General features: G+C 39.0%; 1 protein-coding gene across 5 annotated transcripts in view; it reads left to right on the forward strand.

The window, feature by feature from the left end:
• The first annotated feature begins 8505 nt into the window (after positions 1–8505).
• The window catches only part of gemin2 (gem (nuclear organelle) associated protein 2), a 28613-nt gene continuing 9429 nt past the window's right edge, over positions 8506–27689 (forward strand). Inside the window, exons 1-8 of one of the 5 annotated variants that reach the window (XM_048538491.1) lie at positions 8506–8574; positions 11472–11612; positions 11993–12077; positions 13506–13595; positions 14201–14260; positions 19209–19328; positions 23087–23131; positions 26999–27067. In XM_048538491.1, the coding sequence (XP_048394448.1) occupies positions 8570–8574; positions 11472–11612; positions 11993–12077; positions 13506–13595; positions 14201–14260; positions 19209–19328; positions 23087–23131; positions 26999–27067 (615 nt within the window). In that variant the 5' untranslated portion in view covers positions 8506–8569. The other 4 variants (XM_048538490.2, XM_048538492.2, XM_048538493.2 and 1 more) reach the window with 4 other exon arrangements.

Raw genomic sequence — 27689 nt, forward strand, 5'->3', positions numbered from 1 at the left:
CAGTACTTTGTGTTTTTACATTATGCCTCCACCTCAGTTGCCTATTTTGTGATTACACTTAAATATAGTGGTAGAAAGTTGAAAATTAAAAATAGTATGACCAGTAAAGTGATACAGGTGATTTTTCCATGTCTTTCTCACTTGTTAAAATAACATAACACAAATTACTGTAATAATTTGTAATTATTAAGAATCAATGTGATCTGCTTTAATATCCAATGTAACAGGCCTGGCAGGCCCATGCTTCCCATGGTATCCTCACCAGTTGACTTTATGTGGTTGTCACTAAGTTATGCAATTGTCCATGTTGAACTCTGTGGCCCAAGGAGGTGGGTGTTGGAAGTTTGGTACTTGGGTGCAGTAATTTTGCAAGGGAGGAATTATTCAAGGAACTGACATTGAAAGTTGGGTGATGGGCTTAAAGATCAGGATCAATAATGGGGTCAATTTGCATCTTTACAGAGGACAGAACAATCATACTCAATGTGGTTTTCAAAATGGAGATAGCATCAGTGTGAAGAACTGGAAGGTCTCATGGGCTGGGACATGTGAGTGAACAAGAACATGAGGAGGATCATGGGAGGGTTCAGGTTAGAGTGGGATGGTCATTGCTGTACATACAGGGAGAGAGATAGAACACGCAATTAGTAATACAATTAAGAGTAAGGGGAGATTCAAATGAAACAGAGGAGAGGAAAAATCACGTGTTGGTCAAGAGTGACAAGGAGAACAAGAGAACACGTATAGGTACGTGTAAGAAAAGTCACATGTACCATCATCTTATTTCAAACACAGCTATTCTACAATTAAGCATGAATAAAGTTGGAAGAGGATAATTTTCTGAGTGGAGTGCATGATGCTTAAATCTAGCCAATTACTGATGGTGGTTTATAGATGAAAAAAATGCCACGGGTGATTGATGATGGGAACAAAAGAGTTCAGCTGCCGACCAGAGCACTTCTGGATTTTTTTTAGAAGCTGGCCAATAAATCTCATGGCTCCAGGTCTTGCTGAACAAATCAATCATATCTCAGTGATCATTTCCTAGGAAATATTCAACCATCTCTGTAATCACCTCTCTGACATGCCGAGATAGCTTGTTCTTATCTTCTGCAGACAGTGCCCTATTGTCAAATAATTAGTTAAATGGATGGGAACTATGGGCAATCAGGCTATTCCTGCAACCTTGGGAGTAGGAGGAGAAAATGTGAAGAAGAACTCTTGCTGTCCAACAACTGAGATCTTAAGACCCATAGCTCGCAACACGTGAGTGGCATGTTGGTCTCAGTACAAGCTTCCAGGGAAGGCATCAGCAAAGACAGGCACTTCAACAGGCAAGAATAAACTAGATATTTTGAAATACATTCCTAAAATCATGACTTATATGACATTTCTTGCACATTCCTAAAACTTTAACACTCTTCCTGGATATTCTGGATCACTTTGGATATCCAAATGGTGCAAAGAGGTCTGAGGATGACCTGGGAAAAGATGATAAATATATGACAGTGAGTTCAGCAAGATGTGTAGTCACATGGATTTGATACAAACCTCATGCCAAGGGTTCTCAAGGTGACAGCAACACTCAACTTCTACACTAGTATTGGTTTCCAGGGAACAATAGGCAATTACTGTGGTATCTCATGAACTGCAACAGGCAGGTGCTTAAAGGAGATGAGCAATACTCTACTCAGTTATGATTTTATCCACACCACCTGAAGGAGACAGCCAGGCTGCAAGTCAGCCACATTCTATGGATTTCCTTTAGTGCAATGGGTCATTGACTATATTCATGTGGCCATGAAAGGACCCTGGGAACAGCCAGTTGCATTTTTAAAACATAAAGAATTCCAACCCATGTATATATAACCTGTGTGTGATTTCTAGAGAAGCAAAATGCAGGTTTGTGCCTGTTTCCTGAGAGCTTTCACAGTACACACATCTTGCATACTTCAAGTCTCCCAGAATATTAAGTACTGAATTGTATAAGTGGTTGGATATTCTGGATTTTTAAAATCTTTACCAAGGTTTTGAAGGGGCATGGTTTTGATTGGTTCAACAGGAGTGTGACCTGTGACTCATCTACTAATTACTGAAAAGGCAAGTAACTTCGGAAAGGAGACAAGCAAAGCTTTTAAGGCAGATGAGAGATGAAGATCAATTGCTGGGCACATTTGATTTGGAAGAGATGGTGCTTTTATGCTGAAGATTGCCTTACAAAGCTCTTCTGGAACTGGTACCCAGTTGTGGCATTAGAAGTAGAAAAAAACTCTAAAGTATGTAAAACACAAGTCTCTCTATCTCTCTCCTAAAGCAGTAAAAGGAAACCTCACAGCAAGACAAGCATCAGAGATCTCTCACAGCAAAGCATTCCTAGGAACCTGAAAAAGTTGCAGCCATCAGTATCTATGACTACATCATAGACCCCCAAAGCTGATCTGATACTTCTATTCAAAGACCTAAGTCTAACTGACTTTCCATCTGAACAATATTCTGACCCTGAAGATTTTCTGTTATTCTATGGCAGTCAGTGTTCCGATTTTGTCAACAGGAAGCTTGAGAAACCATGAGAAGTCATTCTTTGAGTTCAGGCACTGGCCTACAAAGGTGTTACTTTGTCCCTTTATAAAACCAAATCATTTGCACTGGTCTGCTGCCTTGTTTGTCATGTGATTGTGGTTGTTTGGGATTAAGTAGATACAGTTCAATTCTGGAATATAGCTCAGTTATTAATCAGTGATAGTAGGAACTGCAGATGCTGCAGAATCTGAGATAACAAGGTGTAGAGCTGGATGAACGCAGCAGGCCAAGCAGCATCAGAGGAACAGGAAAGCTGATGTTTCGGGCCGAGACCCTTCTTCAGAAACCTGATTCAGATTTCTGAAGAAGGGTCTAGGCCCAAAACGGCAGCTTTCCTGCTCCTGTGACACTGCTTGACCTGCTGTGTTCATCCAGCTCTACACCTTGTTATCTCAGTTATTAAACACTTTTGTGACTTATTTTAAAAATTCTTTGTTTATAATAAATCAGCTTTTGCATGAATTAGAGAAATCTGGTGAGAGTCTCTTTTGTTCTGGATAACTAAAAAAGAGGAAAACAATTTGGCCATTTTGGGATTTGAACTAAAACATTTACACAATTGGTATACCTTGAGAACTTTAGCCTGAGAGTATTACTTTAATAACAATTATTTCCTTTAAAGAGATATTCAAGACTTGTAAGTGTATAACACGTATTAGCCCACCATGGAAGTAACGGTAAAGCTCAGCAGGTCTGGCAGCATCTGTAAAGAAAAATTCAGAGTTAACATTTCAGGTCCGGTGACCCTTCCTCAAAAATGTTAACTCTGATTTTTTCTGCATGGATGCTGCCAGATCTGCTGAGCTTTTCCAGCAACTTTTGTTTTTGTTCCTGATTTACAGCATCAGCAGTTCTTTCAGTTTTTATGAATCCACCACAAACTTGTATAATATTTGATAAAATAACAAATCCATCATTGACTTTAGGTTGGACAGGAATGTCTGATTGGTGTGACCATAGACAGTAAATCATGCAGGTCAATGCCTGGTATCCTGGCAAAAAATACATTGTCTTAATTCTGCAGCAGGCTACTATACCAGTTAGCCATGACAGCAAATCAAAGGGCAACTACCAGGTCATCAGAAAGATCAAATGCCCAAATGGTCAATGACTCCAACGTACACAGCATCCATACAAATGACTACTATGTTGCCGCACGTAATGTAACTGATCAACATTCCACAGGAATGCTTTGACTGCCAAGATCATTTTGAAGGAGCCCAGCAGTACTCAGCAGAGCAGATGTCAAGATTTTTGGCAATCTACTATATGCTGTACAGCTTCGCCATCATGAGGAGAAAGTACAGCCACACAATGTACATCTGAGAAGCTGAACTGAGAAGAGTGAGGAAGAGAAAAGCTAGAGAAAACCTGCTGCCCAAGTGCGACACTAATAATTACTACCCAATTCCCCAATCATCAACAGGTCCACATCTTACTGACTCTGTCACTGACCATTTCATTCTCTGCTTGCAAAAGTACAAAGAGAAAACTGACCACAAAAGAAAAATTCTGAACAAATTTTATAAAGAAAAATCACCTCAGCAATGAGTCCAGTTCAGATTCCAAAAACCGTGGAGCCACTTTCTTCCACATAGTGCCTTCACTTTTAGGTGCCCAGTCAGACCTATTTCCGGCATGATGGCTAATATCTACTCCAATCACAATGCATTTTCCCTTTAAGAGGTACAGACTAGCTTTATTTGGTGCTGGCAAATTATGAATCTGGGGCCCCTAGTGATACATTGATTACAAGCAGCAACCATTCAAAGACTTGGCAGCAGAAACTTGGCAACTTGTCTGCATTATGTTGATTAACTTGTGCTCAATCACACATAATAATTCCTGTGCACTTCAGGGGCTATCCAATTTAGCCTCTTTACTCTTTTTGCTCATTTAATTTGAATGCATACAAACCAGTTGAAAAGTAAGAAATTATATAGGGAAGAATTTTCAACACCAGAAACAACAACAACAAAACCAGTTCCGAGGAAGGGTCACCAGACCCAAAACGTTAACTCTGTATCTTCCTTCACAGATGCTGCCAGACCTGCTGAGTTTTTCCAGAAACTTTGTTTTTGTTCCTGATCTACAGTATCCACAGTTCTTTCAATTTTTTATTAAGAATTTTCTACATTTAGTCCCTGATAGAAAGTGACACTATTTGTAGGTTGACAATGTAATTCATTAATTGCTGGACTTTATCCAGACCTGCAGTATTAATATCTACTTCTGGGTTCCCCACCCATTGGGGAGAGTGGAATGTTTGCATATCCATTTTGTTAAAGGTTTTCTAATTAAAGGGACCACAGTACGAGTGAGAAAATCTCACTAAGATTTGCATTTTTGAGTCTTCAGAAACACAGAAATGAACAAGGGACATGGGAAGGTTGCTCCATGAGTCTCTGACTCTAAACTTGAACGTCTACTGATTGAGATGAGGGGCTGCACTGAGAAAATCTCTTCCAAGAACTGGAGGAAGTGCTAAATCTCTCCACCTGGAAATGATTGAGGTAGTCCGTGGCAGATGTAGTTTCTCTACCTTGGACAAAATGTATTAAGGGAATTCAGGTCCACAGGAAGGCATGGCAGGTAAATGGTACAAACATTTTCAGATAACACCTGTGCTCTGACTTGCCTAGATTTCTTCTGCTCAATACTCTTCAGGAAAACACACAACACAGAGCCATACATTCCTCTCTCCAAAGGCATACTACATCTGAGCAGCCCACACCTCAAATTCTCCACGACCAATTGTCTTTTCACACCAGTGTCTCACAATTATTCTTACTCTCCTTCCACCCTTACTACTCAAACAGTTATACCTCTCTGCCTTCTCACATTGTAAGAGAGCACACAATGTGGCAGAAGACAGAGACCGAGGAGGGGATCGATGAGGTAGTGTTGTTGGTGGGTGTGTGGATGTACTTGGATGGCCTTGAGTAATAATTGCCTTATTGACCACAGGCAATAAATGCCCTGGATGTCTTCTTGTATGAAATCACAAGTGTCACCTGACTTGACAGCCCAAGTCTTCTGAGAGTCTCCCTGTCCTGTGATATTGCAGCAAGGCCCAAATCATGTTTTAGAGAGCTAGGTGAATTGTTAAGTAAAAACACATGATCAATCTAGCGTTCTGGACTAGTTTTATTGTATACAATAATAAGAATAACTTCCAGATCTTTCCATTCCAATGGTCTTGAATTATTTTTTTGCCACTCCCAGGAGTTGAAGTAGGTTGCTCTCACAGTCCCAGGGGCAGGCTTAACCTACCCAATGTTATTTTAATACTAGCATTTTCACATGCTTAAATGTTTGCAAAGATCTTTCTTCACTATAATAATGACTTTTAATCATACAAGGACATGGGTTGGTGTATGGTATGCATAATAATTTGTCAGCCTTTGACAAAAATGCAGTAAAATATTTAAGATCTCTTGAATTTTGTAAAAAGACTAAGAACATTATTGCTCAATTGCTTGGGTCAGTTACATCCTTCTGAAATAAGTAGTGTACAGGGAAATATATCGCTGGAAATAGGGTGACTAATCATCTGGGAATGAGATTTTTCATAATAGGAAAGGGAATTAAGACAGTAACACTACATGTGAATCAGAAATGTGACAACAAGCAAGAATATAATTCCAAAGAATGCTTTTTGACAATTCTGATTGATTGTTCAATGCTAAAGTGAAATTAATGTATTTTAGTTTCAACATATACCTCTAGATTATAAAGAAACAAATGAGATTGCCCTAGTAGAATCACCACCAAGTGATTTAGAGAGTTGATAGAAATGAAGCTATTTCGATTAACGTTTTTATTTGCAGTTCTTACTCCTTACAGATTGTTCACCTATGGCAAAGCTTCCCAAATTAAAATTCGAAACAAGCAAGCCGATATTATGCGGTCTCAAGCTCTGAAGCAGCAGCTGGTCAATCTAAAACTATGCGAGTTTTTTATAAAGATGCCTATACTGCCACTGGAACCACAAACGGCAGACACAGCCCACACAGTCTCTGCCAGAGACACCACAAACAATTTTCTGTCTCTAATAATAGGACTGAGAAAATGAGTGATTTTCAAATGTCCTAAATCAATTAAAATCCTAGGATCATGTTTTGCTCAATGCCACCTTCCTATGAATGGAGGGAGCAGTGCAGCAAGCAGAAGGGAGGCAGCAGAGTCAACAGTAGGGCAACTAGTGTGGGAGCAAGTGATGTAGTAGAGAGCAAGGTGCCAAGCACAGCACCAAATGGAATGAGTGGCAGGGGTTCCTCAGGCAGCACTATTCATTTACATGGGATTCTACTTCTAATTCTAAGCACTTACCAATGACGTGTGAGGTATTGACTTCCTGTTCACAGCAGTGGAAGGAGATACTGATTTTTTGTTTTAATTTGTCCAGAGGTTATTGGGCATTGTACTTATTTTGTATATTGATTGATATATTTTAGTTTGCACATTATTTCAGCTGGGAACAATGTTTCACCTTGTGCATTATTTTTCCCAAGACAAGAATGCTTTAAGGAAAATAACTTTAGATGTAACAATGATGAGACAGAGTAAAGTAGAAAAATAGACAGCTTAGTGGCATGATGTGAAAACAAAAGTCTTTCCCTCAATGTCTGCAAAAGAAGGAGCTGATCATTGACTTCAGGAAGCAGAGTGGAGGACACACCCCTGTCTGTATCAATGGTGCTGAGGTGGAGGTGGTGGAGAGTTTCAAGTTCCAAGGAGTAAATGTCACCAATGATCAATCCTGGTCCATCCATGTTGATGCTACAGTCAACAAAGCACACTAATGCCTGTACTTCCTCAGAAGGTTAAGGAAATTCAGCGTCCACAATGCTTCTTACCAATTTTTATAGGTGGGCCATAGAAAGCATCCTATCCAGATGCATCACAGCTTGGTATGGCAACTGCTCTACCCAAGACTGCAAGAGATTACAGAGTCATGAATGCAGCTTAGTCCATCATGAAAGCCAGCCTTCCTTCCACTGACACCGTCTAGACTTCTCACTCCCTCTGGAAAGCAGCCATAAAAATCATTTATTCTATCTTCTACCTCTTCCATCAGGTAGAAGACACAAGAGTTGAAGACACAAACTTAAGACAGCTTCTTCTCTGCAGTAGTCAGACTTATGAATGGATTTCTCATATATTAGAGATGATCTTTCTCTGAGCTTCTCTGTAGCTGTAACATTATATTCCGCATTCTGCTATTACTCTGACATATTTCTGTGAGGTGTGATTTGTCTGGTTAGCATGCAAAACAATACTTTTCACTGCATCTTGGTACATGTGTCAATAATATAATAAAATCAGCATTGATTCCAATGGGACTCTATAATTCACTTCACAAATTTAATTTATGATTTTTTTAAAGAAACACAACTTTGAGCGAGGACATATTATGTTTTACTTCCAGCACCAGGAGAGTCAAAACAGGAACAATAGCATAGACTACCCGTAGGCAGTCTCAATGAACTGGAGTAAGCTGAACTCAATAACGAAATTACAAAAAAAGTTATTTCTCCACCAAAACGCAGTGCATCGACGATAGCTACATAATACAGTGCATGTGGATAAAATTATAGCCCATCATTAACAAGAGTATAATCTCCTACTTTCACAATACGAACGTTTCTGTATCATCATTTCTACAGAACAAAAACCCTCAGTAACATCACTTTACGTAGAAACAAAAAAAAACTGCAGATGTTGGAATCCTAAGGTAGACAAACAGGAAGCTGGAAGAACACGCCAAGTCAGGCAGTATCTGAAAGAAAGGAGTAGTCAACATTTCCAACGTTGCCCATCGAAATTCCACTTCAGCATACCGTCACCGCGCAGTCGCTTTACCGTCACTTTACCGTCCGCCGTTTAAGCGCAGGCGCATAACCGTCCCTTTACCGCCTTCCATCATTGCGCAGTCGCATTACTGTCCCTTTACCGTCCTCCGTCATTGCGCAGGGGACAGCATGCAATGCTGTACGTTCTGGTTAATATCGTACACACCGGTTACACAAAACTGGTACAGCGACGGTTTAACATGAAGTGGATTGACGCTTCTACCTCTAGGTGGAGTATTTGATGGAGGGGAGCTGTTAAAAATCTGGACAGGGCGGCACAGGGCAAGGGGAAGGTGGTGATTGGCTACCAGTGGCCATGTGATATTAGGAGGTCATGACCCTGAGGTTGGTGAGTATGGGCAGTTTGAGGGAGGGGAGAGAGGGTTCTGGCCTAATGCTGACCTTCCAACACGATCACTGTGACTAGCAGAAAGTACATATTATTCTTCATATGTGGTTTAGCCGTGCCTTGCCCTAAGCCTGTATTTCCATTCCCTGCAATGGGAAATATATCTGAAATCCGGCTGCATCAGTAGTATGACATAAAATATGCCAGTTCTGGAAATGAGCCTTAATTATTTAACTGCAGTGAGTTATAAATATTTTTGCAAATATTATGTTCCATGTTCTTTGCTGAAAATAGCCTTTACGATTGTCTGTCATTTAGTTTTTCCATTTTGAGATCTGATGAACTGCTTTAAGTTTGCTTTTCAGTTTCACTGATGTCTAGGCTGTCACCTTTGTGTTTGCAAAGTAACTTATCACAGCTTGTCTTGATGCACCTTTTAAAAATAATTTCAACTGAAAATTAAAGCAAAATAGTGCAGATGATGGAAATCTGAAATAAAACCAGTTATGAAAAAATTCTTGGAACATTAACTTTTTCTCTCTGCACAGATGCTACCAGACCTCTTGAGTATCTCCAGCATTTTCTTGTTTTCTTATTGAATTGATTTAGTTAGGCCACTGCAGCAACAAATTGGAACATAGCATCCAAAATTTTGAAACAAAAACAAATTGTTGGAAAATTTCAGCATGTCTGGCAGCACCTGTGGAGAGAAATCAGAGTTAATGTTTTGGATCCAGTGACCCTTCTTCAGAACTGATAATAGCTAGGAAAATGTTTGTTTTTATGCAGAAAATGTGGTGGGAGAGAGGATAAGGAATAAACAGTAGGCAGTACAGTGGCTCAGTAGTGAACACTGGTGCCTCACAGCGCCAGGAACCCGGTTTCAATTCCAGCCGTGGGTGACTGTTTGGAGTTTGCACATTCTCCTTGTGTCTGTGTGAGTTTCCTCTGGGTGTTCTGGTTTCCTGCCACAGGCTAAAGGTATGCCGGTTAGGTGGATTGACCTTGCCAAATTGTCCATAGTGTCCAGGGATGTGCAGGTTAGGTGAATTAGACATGGGAAATGGTATCAGAGATAATGGGAACTGCAGATGCTGGAGATTCCAAGATAATAAAATGTGAGGCTGGATGAACACAGCAGGCCAAGCAGCATCTCAGGAGCACAAAAGCTGACGTTTCGGGCCTGGACCCTTCAGCTCTGATGAAGGGTCCAGGCCCGAAACGTCAGCTTTTGTGCTCCTGAGATGCTGCTTGGCCTGCTGTGTTCATCCAGCCTCACATTTTATTATCTTAGACATGGGAAATGCAGGGTTACAAGGATAGGGTAAAGGGATGGGTCTGGGTAGGGTCTCTTCAGAAGGTCAGATGGACCTGATGTGTGAAATGGCCCTCATCCGCACTCTAGCAATTCTACAACATGTAGAGATACAGCCCATAGAGGGAGAGAAGAAGAGTTGGACTGACAAAGGAGTGGATGCTGGTCAGCCTAGGAGAATGAATAGCTGCTAATGGGGTCTAGTAGTGGGTAACAATGGGTTGTGTGTAATAGCAGAGCATGTGATAATAAGGCCTGGTGTGTGTGGATTAGGGTAAGGTCATGGGAGAAGGTGCATGAAGCCCTAAAATTGTTGAACTCGATATTGAGTCAAGAAGGCTGTAGAGTTCCTAAGCAGAAAGTGAGGTGCTGTTCTTCTAGCTTGCGCTGAGATCAACAAGCCTTAGACAGATGTTGGCCAGGGAACAAGGCTGTATATTGAAATGGCAGGCAACTGGAACCTAAGGGTCTTTGTCTTGCAGACAAAACGTGGGAATTCTGCATTGCAGTCTACTTCATTTCTCCAATGTAGAGGAGATTGTGAGCAGTGACTACAGTAGACTGGATTGTGTGAAGTGCAGGTAAATGCTGCTTCACCTGGAAGGCATTTGGGTCCTTGGATAGTGAGGAGGAAGGAACTAAACAGGCAGGTATTCCACCTTCTGTAGTCGCAGGGCAAGATGCTGTGGGAGGTTTTGGGACTGGAGGAGGAGTGGACCAAGGTATCCTGGAGAAAATAGTCCTTTTAGAGGACTGACAAGGAAAATGAGGGGAATATCCAAAACTTGGAGTTTAACTCCATCCAACACACAACAGGCCTACCTTCATCTTTCTTCTAGAGGAAGGACAGCATCCAGTGTGACTTACAATTATTGTTTTGGTGTGTTAATTTCTGTTTGAATCACTGATACAAACAACACTTTAAGAATTTCATTCTCAAATCAAAATACTACTAATTGCTTTTAAATCAGTTTTTGTTTGACATTTTGGATCCATTTCTGCCTGCGAAATAGTAGAGGTACCTTCAGTAGGTTTGGCCATAAATCAGGCACCAAACCAGAATAATGCTTTAAATGGATACTCATCCAAACATGTGCAAAGTCTCTAATAATGAAATAAAGAGAGTTAAGTACCTGATTATTCAGATATCATAATCACTGACTGTAATGTGTATTTTACAACAGTACACTTTTCAAATGCAAACTGATCTAAAAATTTAAGATGGTCAGAAACAACTGTTTTCTTAAAATATATCTGCAGGGAGTGATGATGCATCATTGTCTTTCAGTTCTGAACTCTTGCTGTTTCATTTTCATAGATAGTGAATTTTGTCCCTGGCAAATTAGATATAAGTCTAACTTTTTTAAAATAGTGTGGAGAAAAGCGTGACAGGAATGAATTTTGAGGAAGATTTGATGCCCAGGCAATTGCCTGTGGATGACTGGGATACCATTGAAGACTTTGATCCTAGTGTGCCACCCAGAACACCCCAGGAATACTTGAAAAGAGTTCAGTAAGTAAAAGAGGAAGAATTGCCAAAATTGCAATTAAATATTTGATATGATTTGAAAAATAGTTGAAAAGTCTTCCTTGTGAAGACTTTTGTATTCCGTGTAACTTGAGTTGTAAATGTTCTATTATAGTTTAGATTTAAATCAAATACAGCTTGTGCCGTGTACTATTTGTCATCCTAGTATGGTATTAATAGCGGGCTGGGAAGATATCACTGTAATAGGTGGCACAAGATCATGGGAATGAGAGCACACATTCAAATGTAACTCAGGTGAAAATTGCTAACTACGAAATCAGTAACTGCATGATTTTGGTTCATGTTCATTATTTAGTTTAGCCTACACATTGTAATTTAGAAGTTGTTTTAAATTTTGCACTCAGGATTGAAGCTTCGCGATGTCCTGAAGTAGTAGTGGCAAAAATTGACCCAAGAAAGTTGAAGCGGAATCCAACAGTGAATGTCTCAGTAAGTACAATAATTTGATATATTACATGAAACCCATATGAAATTTGTTTGGAAAGAGCATGTATATATTTTTAATTGTTTCTTGCCCACTTTTATTTCTGTAGTACCAATCTATATCAATACATAAAATTTAGCAGAAAGATGTAACTGACTGAGGAAAATTGGCTCCATCTTCACAGTAGAAACTGTTTCTTAAAGAGAAATTGACAGAAAAGTAGCTTAATTCACCCAAGGAAATACATTTTTAGACATGCTTTTCTGTAGCGCTGAGCATTTATTATAGTTTTAGACCTTTTGTATGTCACATTAGGAAAATGACTTCAGAGAAGATTAAAGAGTTTTATCTATCCTGACCAACATTTCTCTTAATAAATTCCATCCAAATAAGTTAGCTGGATATCCATTCACAAGTTGTTTGGATCTAGGTATGCATACATTTCCTGCTTGACAATAGTGATTGTACTTTGAAATATTTGTTGGTACAGTACTTTAAAAGTTAACCAATGAACTGATAGATGCATGTTTTTCTTAATGTAACAACAAAAAAATACTATTTTCATTTGAGCCTGTTTTTTTTAAATCGATACTTGGTTTTAAGGTTTTTGTCCTTTAGTGTTGTGCACGTGATTTTCAGATTATCTGAAACTGGAGCACAAGAAGGTTAGTTGGCCCATTGAGCCAGCAGCAATGAGATAATGGCTTTCTGATTGTGGTCTTACTCCATTGTTTCCCCTATAACACTTAGATGCCTTGTCAATCAAAGATCTAACTCTGCAATGAAAATATTTAATAAAATTTTGGCCATCTTATGTTCAGTTTAAACATAAATTGGGCTTGTACATTGACTGTGACTAGAATGGATTTATTTCGAAATGTATGCATGGTCTTGTGGGATTGTGGCAAAAGTAATGCAGTTTTTTTTCCTCTCAAATGATTTTGAAAAGTTCAAATATTACGTTGTCATTGTATCTATTTACGTGATGAGATACTGTAGTGTTGTCCAAAATCATGTTGAATATTTTATTCAAATTACAACAACATTTTTCTATGCCCTCCTGTTCTGCCCCCAAAAGTGATAACTTAATCTTTTAAAAAAAAAAGCTGTGGATTGCAATTCAGAAACCAAAGCAGGTACCCAAAATGCACTGTGTTGAAGTCAAATTAACTTTTTGTCGCATCTGTTAAAAAGCGCAGCTCCACTCTTATTGTTCCTTTCTTTAATTGATTTTTTCAAATAGAAAATATTAAAATCATAAAACATAAATATAACTAATATAGTTACATTGTCATATGAGGATTTGAGTCACGCAGTCCATCGCCGCTCAGCTGTAAAAATGCAGCCCACATTCATCAGAGTTTAAGCATGGATATCTTAGGTTACCATGTTGTTGCACATTTTGTAAATTTGTTGTAATTTATGTATTTTAGCTATCAGGATGTCAACCTGCCCCTGCAGGATTTTCTCCCAGTCTTCGTTGGCAGCAGCAACAAGTAGCTAATTTTTCAGTCCTCCGACAGGTAAAATATTTGCATTGTTAAATTATTTCTGTAGATATTTAAGAACTTGGTGATGAAAATGCATTCACAATTTATTTTCGTGGGAAACCAGCATTAATTATCCGGCCAGCAGGCAATGTTGCATAGTAAAGAAGCTGCTTGTTGAATATGGTATGCTGTGACCTCTAATTAGTACATTTTAATACGCAAAATAATAATATAGTGATTCTGTGGCATTTCATACCAAGTTCTAATTTTAAATTGTTTACAGTATAGCTAATCAGTGGAAATATTCAGTTTCAAAAGGTTTAAAAACGCTCACCAAATGGTGTTTGTTTTGATATTTGAACGTGTAATTCAACAATGAAAATGTACAGTGAATGATTGCGGCCATCGGGGTGCCTCTGTGCTAATTTATTATGTAAAACATTAATAGGAAATGCTGCAGGATAAATTGTAGGTGTGGGATATAGTCCCAGACATCATCACTAGCTAAATGCTTATTTGAAGGTATAACTTTATACGGGTTTTCTAGCGATATTTGGTATTTTTTTTGTTTTAACATCAGGACAATGATGCGTGTATTTTTGGAAAAAGACGTTAATTTTTACTTCCTTATTTCCCAGAGTATTGCCAAACACCGGGATCATTGGAAGGCACAACCTTTGGACAGTAATGTAATGCTGGTATGTGGTTTAGACTGATTCAACACCCTTTATATTGAATTTGAAGTGGAAATGTGAATGGATGTATCTTCAAAAGGGCTTGTAAACCTGTTAATGAATGATAGATGCAGGAAAAAAAATTGACGTTGAAATTTTCACTGAAAGGATCACTTTATGTTACAAGAAATCAACCAGAATAAATTGCGATTTGAATTTGACATTTTGGGAAATAAATTTTGAGCATGAGCTTGGTTTCCTCTCTCTATTGGAGGCTAAGCTATTGAAGCTGAGGGCTCCTTCTTTTGCTGGTGCATGCTGTGCCCCTGTTGCTTCTGATGTTGTGTGCCCTTTTGAGTGGCCATCCCCTATATGCATCAAAAGCGACTGCTTTTGCTGTCATTGCTATCCTGATATCATACCACCCGAGCAGCGGATATAATGCCCATCTACCATATTTGGACCACATAGGCCCATTGGATAAGTTTAGTCATCACTCCACAAATAGCAAGTGTTCCGCAGCAAGATGGGCCCTGCATCAGCTTATTTCTTTTTTCTTGCCTTTTTGCTCTAATCAGAAGTGTTAATACACACAAGTGAGCACTTTCCCACCACCAAAATCGAAGTGACTTTTTTTAAACCAGCAACCACAACCAATAAAGACACGCGTGTATCCAGTTGAGTATTTACAAGCAAAGCCTGTTATGCGCAATGCAAACAATCAAAGGTGAGGGATGGATCGGCTGCAGCAGCTTATTTTTTTTAAACCAACCTGTTCAGACACATAATGACACATGTTTGGGGCAGTGGAACTTGAACCTAGGCCTCCTGGCTCAGAGGTAGGAACACTAGCTCTACGCCACAAGAGCCCCTCTGCAGCACCTTATTATTTTTCAAAAATATTTATTTAACCTATTTTCTAATCACCCTGATCATAGATGTTATTATGCACCTCTGGAACAGGTTGTTTTTGAACCTAGGCCTCCTAGTCCAGGGGTATAGTCACTACTTTCGCACCACAAGAGCTGCCTACAGCAGCTTTTTTAAAAATTTGATTAGTTTCCACAAACACCGCCTAAATAAATGTGCTGAGTTTCTGGCAGTTTAGTCCGTTCAGGAAGCAAGAACTGAGGCATATCTGACCCAGGTACAGGGGCTATGTTGTATTGGCTTCTGATATGGATCAGAGCATATATACAGAGGAGGAAGGTTCTCTACAGAAGACGCTGTCCACTAAAGTTTTCAAAGCTTAGTTCTCCTACTTTCAACTGATTTGTCATGCGCTTTTTCCAGTATTGTACTATCCCAGTAGCTGAAGTATTTCTGGTGGACAAATTAAGAATTTCAAGGAGGAAACTGCACCTGACCTTTTATTATACCTGGACTTTGAGGAGCCTGGCCTTGGACTGTCCAGCTCAGTATTGGCAATGTTGACTGGTTAAGAGGCAGTAGCAAGAGCGTTGCCAAAACCCTGTTGGTGCAAGGAGAACTTGCACAGTTGTGCTTTCTGATGAGTTGCGGTGTGAGCTACCCTTTTCCCATGATCTGGCAGTTTGCCCAGTAACTCACCACAAGCCTGCACTAGCTACTAACCTATGTGTAGGCCTAGTGCCTGAGATTGTGTCGTCAAGTGACAGTGCTTCCTAATTGTTGGTATATGCTTGTTGCCCCTTTCCTCATGGCTTTTCAAGCTGGCCAGGAGGAAGATCTTTTGTATCTGAAAGCATAAAGTATGAAAAGGGACAGGGGAAACGTTGGGGTAAGAGATAGGTGGAAGGAAATCCAGATATCCAAGAACAACCCACTGGTAAGTTTCAGTTTAAAAGACCTGAGTAGAAAGGACAGAAGAGAGTTGAGAAGGGACATTAGGCTTCAAGCTAACATCTCCTGAATGTTCTCAGTGGCATTAGATGTCACAGCCTCTGTTGCTGCTGGCCCTGTCATTCGGAGCATCTGCCCTCTGAGTAATTGAATAGAGTGGTGGATCCCACCCTCATCACCACTGAGTTGCTTATACCACATTGTGTTATAGATGTCCTTTAGCATAAGAGAGGTCTGTTATTGCCTGACACTGGTGATGTCCATTGCAAAACCTGAATAACTGGAGCTGTCTGGAAGCAATGAGATTAGGATAGGAGAATGACATAATTGAAAAGTGTATAGGTGAGGTCATATATGTGAACATTAGGTATGATTTCTAAATGTTGTTAATTGTAGCTGGGTGAGTGATGGAGGTGTCATACCGTGGCGGCTCAACAACCTGGTGGTTTGGTGGATACGAGAACTGGTGCAAAGGTGCATTCACTGAGCAGGAGTACTTGTATGAGGTCCTCTTTATGACATGTCCTCATGGCCAGATCTGAGCATCAAATTCACTTTCCCTTATCCACATCCTTTAAGAACGTGATTTGGGAGTCTCCTCTCCTTTAGCTGGTGCTGTATTTTTCTTCATCCTGAATGCATTGGTTTCCAGTTTCTTTCAGACTTATGTTGCAGTGCAGCGTCTCTTTGAGAGAGACACTGCTTTGAAGAGCTGGAACATATGCTAGCTATGTATGCTGTTAGAGCCCTAATTCATTGTAGCCATCCAGTAATGGAGGCTGCAGGAGGTTACATGTCTCAATCATGGTAATGAGGAGGCAGCAAAAGTTTGTTTTGGAATTGTTGAGGGCAGATCTAGAAATGGTGCTGACAAATCTTAACTCTTTACTAGACTTATGTAAAACTCTATTTTGATTTTTTTTAAAAATCCAGAAAAGAAGTCACAATGGACTCAAAGTTAACTCTTTCTCTCTCCACAGATGCTCCCAAACCTCTGAGTTTCTTCAGCACTTTGTTTTGTTGGTGCTTTTGATACTTCTTTTCATAATTTCAAACCTTTCCTTAAGTGAATCATTCACATGGTTAGTTTTGGGAATCAGCTGGTTAATCAGCATTTCTGAGCAATATGTGGGGCCATGTTTAATCTTCTGAATGTGTACTGAATTAATTGATTTATGATAGGACTGGAGAAGGAAGGTTTAGTTTTCCTCCTGATGACCAAAGGACCTCTGAATGTTACGGCAAAGATGACAAGAATTGGATTTGTCTGTAATGTGCTGCACCATTTTAATTATTTGCCTACTCGCTAGATGGTTTACAGGATTGCATGTAAAGACCATTCATTTGGGTGAAGCACTGCAGGTTGACTGTCACTCGTACAACTTTACTTCAGCAGGGAATCGACATCTTCAAGAAGATAGGGTGGGAATGTTATTATTTATATAATCTACTCAGCTGAAGCAAGTCCAGAATTAGTGGTTAATTAGACACACAGGCCAGAACTTTAAACAAGTGAGCTTTGCTCACCCACAACACTTATGTTTCTAAGTGCAGCAATCAACACAGTGCTAACAAAGACTATTTTCTGGCCTCTAGCTTCCTACTCTCAGTTCAATTCTATTCAATGCTGAACTTATTCCTTGCTTCATATCTTGCAGACTGGAGTTATTCATGATTAAAGTCAATTATATTTTAAAGCAATAGCACGTTCCTTTGGACACCCTGATATTTTATTTATCTTAAAATTTGCACTGTCCTTCCAAAGCTTTCACAAATCTGTGGTTCATATACTCTCCCTCTCTTACTTTGATATAGTGACCAGTAGGTGAATGTAGACTAATTTCCTGCAGATAGTGTAATTCTGATACATTTTCATTGTTACATTTAACCAATCTACACATCACCCAAACTGCTAATTGCATCCTTTGGTTATGAAGGAAAAGCATTCAACAATGTCTTGCTGCCATCTAGTGATAGGCTGTTATAATCACATATTCAAAAACTTAGCTTACAGATAAGACATGCCGTCACCATCAATGTGTATGCCCTATCCTACCAACAGAGCAGACCCATTGAAGGAAGATGGTTGTGGCTATTGAGAGTCAATCACTTCTATCCCCGGAATCACTGCAGGAGTCGTTTGGGGTGTTGTCATAGATTCATTGAGCAGCTTCCTCGATGATCTTCCCTCCATCGTAATATCAGAGTATGCTATCATCAATGAATAATGTTCAGCACCATTCCTGATTCCTCATGCTGAAACAATCGTGTCTACAAGCAGGAAGATCTGGAGAACTTCTAGGCTTGAGTTTGTGATAAATGAAAGTAACACTTTCACCGTGCAAATGCCATGCATTTCCATCTCCAACTAGACAATCTAACCATTTGCCCCAGTGTTAAATGGCGATATCATTGCTTTATCCACTACGATCAACATTCTGGGGACTACTGTTGAACTAAATTAGACACACAAATGCTGTGACTTTAAGAGCAGGTGAGAGACTCTGACTTCTGAAGTGAGAAGCTTGTCCACCATCCACAAGGCACAAATGATGAGCATGATGGAATACTCTCTGCTTGCCCAGATGAGTGCTGATCCAACAACAATGAAAACTTGAAATCACCAAGGACAAAGCACTTGTTTGATTGGCACCGCATCCACATTGAGTGACAGTAGTAGCTGCCAGGTACAGTATCCAGTGATGTAATTCATCAGCACCAACTAAATCTGCGATATCTATCTCCTGAAAGGATAACCACTGCGGATGCATGGAATCACGCCCACATACAAGTTCTCCTCCAAGACACACACCATTTTCAGCTGGTATTATATTATTGTTCCTTCACTGTTGCTGAGTCAGAATTTTGGAACTCACTTCCTAACAACACTGGATGTATCTGCTCACAAAAGACTGCACAAAGTTCAACGGGACAGCACACCGCCACCTCCAGGGGAAGTAGCAATCGGTAATAAATACCGTGATGTCCACATCCCATGTACTAATATTTAACATAAATATGGATGGCTTCTTTCTTGTAACATTCTCAATGTGATTCAAAGATTGACATATCACTTCTATTTAAACAGAGTTTCCTTGGAGACAATGAAACCTTTTTATTCTGAATTATTTGAAATCTGTTAACTTCACAGCCAGCATCTGATGATGAAGAAGGATGGAAGAAGTTTTGTCTTGGAGAAAAATTATACTTTGACTCATATGTATCACCAAACACTGATGAGACTGATAGCCCAGGAATTGACTATGTGCAGGTAATTAATTTATTATTTACATCTAAATAACAAAATTTGAAATCAACTGCCTCTGCACATTGGGGATTAGCATCAAATAAACCTTTGTGTTAAGTTAAAGAAATTATTATACATGGAATTGATGAAAATAATGAAGATTTAGTTATTTTTGCACTGCTCTTGGTTTTGTTTGAACCCTTTCTATTGGAAATGCAATGTAGACAAATTGACCTGTTGCAGGGATACCAGTTCAGTTAAGTTTATTAGAAGTTTTGACACCAATCTTGTCCTAGTTGTCAAGCATAAGAATATATTACTATGCACATTTATGTTTATTTTCCTATTTAGGACAGAGTATTGACCTGAAGATCATTGAAACAAAGCAAGATTACATTTATCACTATCCTTAGAAATAATTCATTTAAATGAGGCGCTTTGACAAATGTGATCACTTGCTATATAACTGCAACATTTTACCTCTGCCTGTCACCATAATAGCAGTGGTATTGAACATGAAAAAACAATTAACTGATGCAATTGTTTGCAAATGGGTCTTAGGATAGTAAAGTAGACTGCACTATTGGAAGGCATGCTACTGAAGCTTTGGTGAATTAATGAACATCTGGCATCAGTAACATTTGAGCCTTTCAGCAAATATAAATTACTAGTGCCAGCTGCTGATGTATTTGTTTTATGGCTGCAAGAGGAGGATGCATATCAAAGTTAGGAGCATAACAGCTGGATGTTCTTCATATGTGTTGTATGTCCAGTATCCTGCCAATAGAGTAGCAGGTCTGTTGTGAAATGACCCTTGTCCAGATTTGGCAATCACAAGGCACAGTATTTATTCATCAGGACAAGTGCAGATGCTTTCACATTCAGTGTGTGGGTCTGGAACATTTGTTACAACAGATGCTTAAGTATGAGTACCGAAAGGAATCAGGATAATGTGACTTGCAAAGGAAACAGCAGAAAGCAGTGTGTACCATAGTAAAAGGCAGCAATTTACGATGCAAAATATCTCATTATGGCAATGGTATGTAAAACATGGGTGTAAATTATATCTCCGAGTAGTATAGAGAGAAGTTACTTAAGAAACTCAGTTTCACAAATCTCTCTCCTCAATGTTGGGTGACGTTTTTTTCTTAGCAAGAGTGGGGACTAGGTCAGGGTATGTGTGAGGAATTAAATCCTGTAAAAGTACATTGGTTCCACATACCAAACTGATGTACAGCTGTTGGTTAACTAATTTAAATATGTGAATAAGTAACTGCAGTTTTAACCAAACACACTGGCTTTACAGCCAGAATATCTACTTCCTCAGTTGTCAGTAACTCACCACGGCCAGTCAGGTGAAACTAGGAAGCCTTTGATCAGTGAAATAGAAAAGTTCAAGCCACGGCCAGGTAATAGCCTCCTTATAACGCACATTTCTCAGATGGTTTCATTGCTTGACAGGTGATTACCAACTTCATGGATGTCATTTCAACCGTCCATCCATCATAGCATCAGAAGTGGTGATTGTGCAATTATCGGCGAACATGTTCAGCACTGTTCGCAACTCCCCAGATACTGAGGCACTCCATGTTCAAATGCAGAATGACCTGGACAGTATCCAGACTTGGGCTGACAAGTGGCAAGTAACATTCACCACACAAATGCCAGGCAAAGCCGTCTGCAATAAGAGACAATTTAATCACAACCCTTGACATTCAGTGGTGTTACCATCACTGAATCCCCCACTATCAACATCCTTGGGGTTACCGTTGACCAAACCTCAACTGAACTGACTGCAAGAGCAGGTCAGATGATAGGAATACTGCAGTATGTAACTCACCAACTGATTCCCCAAAGCCTGTCCACCACCTACAAGCCTCAAGTCAGGAGTTGGATGGAATATTCCCCACCGCTTGACACAATCTAGGACAAAGCAGTCAGTTTGATTTACACCACACCACATTCACAAACATCCACTCCCGCAACCTCCAACGTTCATTACCAGCAGTGTATACTGTCTACAAGATACACTGCAAAAATACACGGAAGATCCTTGGACTACTCCTTTCAAACCACTTCCATCAAGAAGGACAAGGGCAAACGTGAGAACACCACTACCTGCAAGTTCCCCTCCAAGTCACTCACCATCCTGACTTAAAAGTATTTCACCATTCCTTCATTGTCACTGGGTCAAAATCCTGGAATTCCCTCCCTAAGAGCATTGTGGGTCAATCTACATCGCATGGACTGCAACACTTCAAGAAGGCAACTCACCATCAAGGGCAACTGAGAACAGGCAATAAATGCTGATCAGTCAGCAATGCCCATGTCCCATGAGTAAATTTAGAAAAAAAAACTCATTCGCTCTTCACTTTCCTTCAACTGCACTTTTCTGCTGTTAGGCTTTACCACCGCATGGCTCTACCTTGCCCTGAAATAAAGATCAAAAGAAACCACATCAGCACCAACTGTATTTCCTCAGTGACATGCTGGTCACAGTACAGAGAAGATGTCTGCACAGATCCACACCAAGAAAATAAGACCCAGAAAACTGGTACAGGCAGAGAATTAGTCTTTTGATACATGTAAGCACCAAGAGATTCAGTCATTCATAGCAGATTGCTGTTGAAACATAGCATCCTGGAACAAAATCTTCTTCCAAATGGTGTAGATGGGCACATCAGTTCGGAGGAAAGGTCACTGGACCCGAAACGTTAATTCTGTTTTCTCCTCCACAGATGCTGCCAGGCCTGCTGAGCTTTTCCAGAAACTTTGTTTTTGTTCCTGATTTACAGCATCTGCAGTTCTTTTGGTTTTTATTTAGAGAGATATGAGTAATTGTTTGTGTCTGGGAGGAATAGATATTTGTGAAGAGTTACTGTGAGGCATCAGTGTAAGAGGTGAATAGAATGTGTCTAAGTGAAACATGAATGTGTTGAGCTGCACTTTGAAAGGCACCTCCTGTCTCTTGCTATGCACTCCTCAGGACAATGCTGGCAAAGTCAAGAATGTAGATTTGACACCTAAAGAGGTTAAACAATTCCTCTTGCCTGCTCTCCTAAGAATCTGGAACTAATTGGTGCACTGTCTCCAATTGCATCTGTAATTACAGTGACCACATTTCTTCTGAGTAACTTGGCTTCTGTTATGCACACCTCCTCAGCTGGAGAAGTTGTTCACTTCCTCCCATTTGCAGGCAAGATCACGTTAGTGTAGACCTTTGAATCTTACAGCAGAAACTGCTAGTACAAAAAACCTTCTCAAGTCTCCTCTCCCATCTTCTATTACTGCAGCTTCAAAAATTATAGTTCAGCCATTCTAACCCATCTTGGCACCCTTTTTAAGTAAACATCTAATGTTTGACAGGAAGGCTGACAAACTGTATCTGTCCTGTGATTAGTTGGAGGGCCCAAAGAGGGAGATGCTAATGTTATGGCTAAATTGAAGAGAATAGCAAAGCCTGCTACAGATTGTAATGCATTCCCAAACCCTATACAGGTCCCCTACTGTCTTGTCAGCAACCGTTTGAAAATTCTAGTCCCAATGTTTAGTTATGCAGCTTCTTTAGTTCACCTGCTGGGGCCTAACTGGGAATCTGTGAAATTCTTTCGTTGTGATTATCAGAAATATTATAAGAAGCATGTATGGTGAGATGCAATTGTTGTTTGCATCTCTTGTGCGTGCTAATACTTATGGAGTTTGTTATTGCTATTTATATTTTTGTTTTCTGTTTTATTATTGTGATATGTTTAAATTACTATAGACCGTTGATTATTTTGCAGGTAGGATTTCCTCCCTTGTTGAGCATTGTCAGCAGAATGAGTCAGGTATGTGTAGATTTCACACTTTGTTTGCTTTTTAGCAGTGTTCAAATGCTGATCTTCTGACAAATTTCAGTGTAAAGTCTAAAGTTTTCATCTACAATCTCAAGCTATATAATCTTGAAATGTGAAGGCTTTCTGAACTGCAACTATATTCTAAACCAAGCAATAAATGAGTTCTAACCTTTTGAAGTTGTGCATATTAAAATACTTCTATCTTGTGACCTTGCAGCAACAGTACTGCAGCTTAAAATACTGCATGTTTTAAATAAAAACTAATTCTTTGAGTCCATTATTTGAACAACATCATTGGAAATCCTCAAGCAATATGTTTTTAACAAGGAGCATCAGGACAACACAGGTTGCACACAGATGTCCAGCTTTGTTATGGGTGGAAAATAATTTTAAAATGTAGGATGTTTCCAAGCTGCGTTCTGGCCTTCCATTCTAATTTGTCAAACTACAATTAATTAAATCAAACTTGCCTGACCTTTCCTGACTTAAAAGGACACAATAATACCTTACTGAAGTAATATTTGCTACCTTGTACAACTTAATAAACATGGGGGTGTTTTGTTATAAATCATCCAGTGCCAGGCTTGCTGTATTTAGGATTGCCTCTTGCACTTGGCGATGTGATCACATGGGGGAGAGTGAGGATATTACAGGGCAGAGGTAAAAATGGAGATTGGGATGGTATCAGCTGGCTGTTGCAAGTTTAAGGAGGAAAGTTGGTAAGCATTTCTTCCTCCTGATCCCCAACTCATGTTGGAAACACACATGACCTCTTGGATCTGGCAGAATTCTTGGAAACTCTTGCTGGAGGTGTTGCATCCAGAAAGCTGAGAAATGCTGAGGCATGATGTCTCATTTATTTTGATTCCCAAACCTACATCCACCCTAGTTAAATCAAAATGGATGCATTTGTAGCTGTTTGCAGCCCCTTTTGGACAAATTAATTTCTCTCCTGCCTTTCCTGAGATGTGCATTAAAATTACCCTAAAGGAATAACAATGCTTAATCTCACAGGAAAGATAGTGAAAAGCAAAGGTAAACATATACAGCTAGAGATTTAATTACATTAACCTCTGAAAGTATGCCTGTAGGCAGAGTAAATTTTCAGTGTTTTTAAGGAGTATAAGAAAGAAGTAATGTCGATTTTTTTTAAAAAATTGATTATTAATTAACTTCTTTTGTATTTTTGTGCATTTAAATTGAATAGAATATTAAAGCCATAGAAAGCTTACAGTGCAGATGCACCATGATGATGGCAATGAATTAAAAGCATAGTTGTTTCAAAGAAAATCTTAAAACACTGGAATGTTCTAACTCGAGCACAAAACATTAAAAGGATATTCAATTTCCGTTTTAAAATTATCAAGGATTTTGATTGGGTGGTTACTGCAGAATTATTTTCTGTAGTTGAGGGTGAAGAACAAAAGGTTATCAGTTTTGAAAATTGAATGACAGGCTGAGAATTTCTTCACACAGTGAAATTTTAGAACATAGCTTATTTCTATTAGTGTGTAGCCAATGGGGCAGGCTTTATTGTTTTTCAAGAGGTGTGGTGTCACCTGTGGTCACAGTACTCCCAAAATACTGTTGGATAGGGACGTGCAAAACTTTAGCCCACCATCAATGAACAAATGATATTTATAGCCACCCAAATTTGGCAATCTCAGGACCAAGATCGTGTCAGATTTCAGATTGTCCTTGATTTGCAACCAGCTCCTTCACACAGATCGACTCTATTGCACAATTTGATCACAGCACAAGGGTGCTTAAAAGGTACAAGGTCTCAAGCATTGTGAGCAAAGCCACTGAAGCTTTAAAACTTTGATTGGGCAAATTATTATACATCTGTTGATCTTAGATTGGACTAATTCTTGCAGGAAGAGTATTTGCTTGAACTGTAAAAGTTGAGACCGGGAGAAATGGCTGATGTGCTGCAGTGCACAGGGGTCTTGTTTGCACACAACTCTCTCACTGATTCTCTTTTCTGGGATCAGCTTGACAGTAATTTCTTCATTCCTGCACTTACTCTGGGAATGGTGCCCAAGAGAACAATATCCAGTTTTTGCATAACCCTGTTTTTTTGGGTAGCTGAATTTGAGACACACTCCACCTGTGTTTCTGAATCATAACAGTGTGATTTAGAGGAAATCTTGCAGGTGGTAGTGTTCCTTTGACTGTATCACTCTATCTATTGCTGAAAATGTTGAATTGGAAGCTTCTGGAGAAAAAGCTTTGGGCAAATTGAAAGTGCACCATGTAAATGGAAAATTGGAGTTATGTCGTATTAGGGTGCTGATCATTTAGGTTGTTTGTCCTTGAGGTGTCAAATTCTTTAGTGGCATTGTAGTTGCACTCACAAGTGGTAGATTTTAACATCACTCTCCTGACTTGTGCATTGCAGGTGTTTTTCCACACTTCAAAGATTCAGTTTAGTTACCTGCAGCAGAATTTCCCTTTGCTGTAATGATCAGAATTTGTGGGGCCGGTCTGGTTAAGTTCCTTTTGGGGTATTTGATGATTGATTGTGTTGTTTTGAAGGGCTTGAGAAGATGTTTAAACTGTCCCATCTTGGAGTTGATTATTATTGGGCCCTAATGACACATTATGTTTCTTGCCACCTATCAGCAAACATAATGTCAAGATCTTGACTGTTGTCATGGGATGCTTCATCATCTGAAGAATTGTAAATTGAGCTGAACACTTTTTTAATTTGTTTATAAAATGTTGGTATTCAATCTTTCCTTCATTCTATTTTGCGTATGTTTGTTAAAATAAATTTTATTTCCAACATTTAAAGTACATCAGCAATGTTATATGGTTTGCAATGCATTACATAATCCTCTTCTTAAAATTATGGAACTTGAATACCTGAAGACTTGAAAAAAATCTTTAGCATTCCTGTAATATCCTAGTTTTTGTTCTGTTAAATGCAATTTAACTTCATTAGTGCGAAGTAGTGACCCCAAATTAAATACAATGAAGTTTTATCTTCAGCTGCAACACAAGTATCACCATTAGGAAGTTTTTCACTTAATAAATATGTACCCACCGAGTTATTGCATTATTCCTCTATCATGAAAACATTTAGCAGCTGAAATAGATCCATAGGTTGTTGTATTGCCTCCATTACTCAGTTGTTGAAGGAGCAGCTATTTTTAAATTATTTGATTGTTTTATTAAATAGAATCTCTCAACAGTCGAACAGCAACACGACCCGGATACTCTCTCAGCGTTTATATTGGGTATCTCAATAATTTAGAAGGTTCTTAGCTATCTTTATCAGTTACTTAAGGTTATTAAAGAATGAATTGATCACCCATGAGTTCTATCAGTGACTAAAATTGACTCCGAGCTGCACCAGAATTGGCTTTTGATTAAGTAGTCTGTATGTGTGTGAAGATGTAATAATCAATTTCAGGGAAAACTTAAACTAATATGAACACTTTGTGTAAAGTTTCCCAGTAATATTTCACGTGCAAAATATGAGAGAGTCTTTTTCAGAAATAAAAGAATCTTTCTAGCATTCAGCTATTTTTATTCATTTCACAATGCTGGTTTCTTTTTAAATGTGTTCATCACCAAGCTATTTATTACTAAGTAAATATTCTTAGATACTGGTTTTGATTTTCAGTCCATGGTATTCCAACTACTTAGACAAGGATAGCCTGCATTGTGATTTATTAATTGGATAACTATGCTTAATTAGTTTCCAGTTTTAGCAACACATGAATCAGTAGTTGATATTTGTTTTGTTAAAATTTACAAGATTTCCTGTGTCAGATTTAACTCTGCTTCAGTCACTTGTTTCTGTGTAACCTTTGCAAGAATATTCATAACTTGTTTTTACTTTTTTTCCAGCCCACTGTATTTAACACATTGGAGTATCTCATTAACTGGTTTGGAGATAAAAAATTATATCCAGAATTAGTAAGTGATTACTTCCCTGTGGTCTACGTAGATTGTTTTAAAATCACACTTGGAAGTATCTTCTTTGGCATACTGCCTGTTGCTGTAGGTGACCATAAATCATGGATGTGCATAATTTACTTGAGGCATCAAAAATCCTTCATCTTCTATTGCTTAGCCTACCAATGCAATGCAGCAGCAGCAAAGGCAACCAGCTAACGGCCTCTGTATTTAACTATGATCTGTCTGATCAAGAAATCAGTTGCATATTAGAATTCTATTGAACTTTTTTATTGTTAAGATACACCCAAACTAGCTTAACTTCCAATTGATTTCAACTTTGTTACTGTCTTTGACTCTACTGGCTTAACATTTTAAGGAATTATGTTTGTTTTTTGTTACCATGCAATAGTTTTTGTTCTCTAACCTAGTTTACCTTTAACCAATATTCTGGATTTACCAGGTGATGTGAGTTGCAGGGAAAACTTCAATCAATAACTACCCTAGGTTTGAGTAGGATTTTATGGAGGCATTGAAAATGATAAATGAATAGACAAGGTTTTTCACAATTGATAAATTGAGATCAAATGGCCATGATCTGAGATAAGAATATAAATTGAGAGGTAGAATATGGTTTTATGAA

This window comes from Stegostoma tigrinum, chromosome 10 (genome assembly GCF_030684315.1).
Source record: "Stegostoma tigrinum isolate sSteTig4 chromosome 10, sSteTig4.hap1, whole genome shotgun sequence".
Classification (NCBI taxonomy): Eukaryota; Metazoa; Chordata; class Chondrichthyes; order Orectolobiformes; family Stegostomatidae; genus Stegostoma; species Stegostoma tigrinum.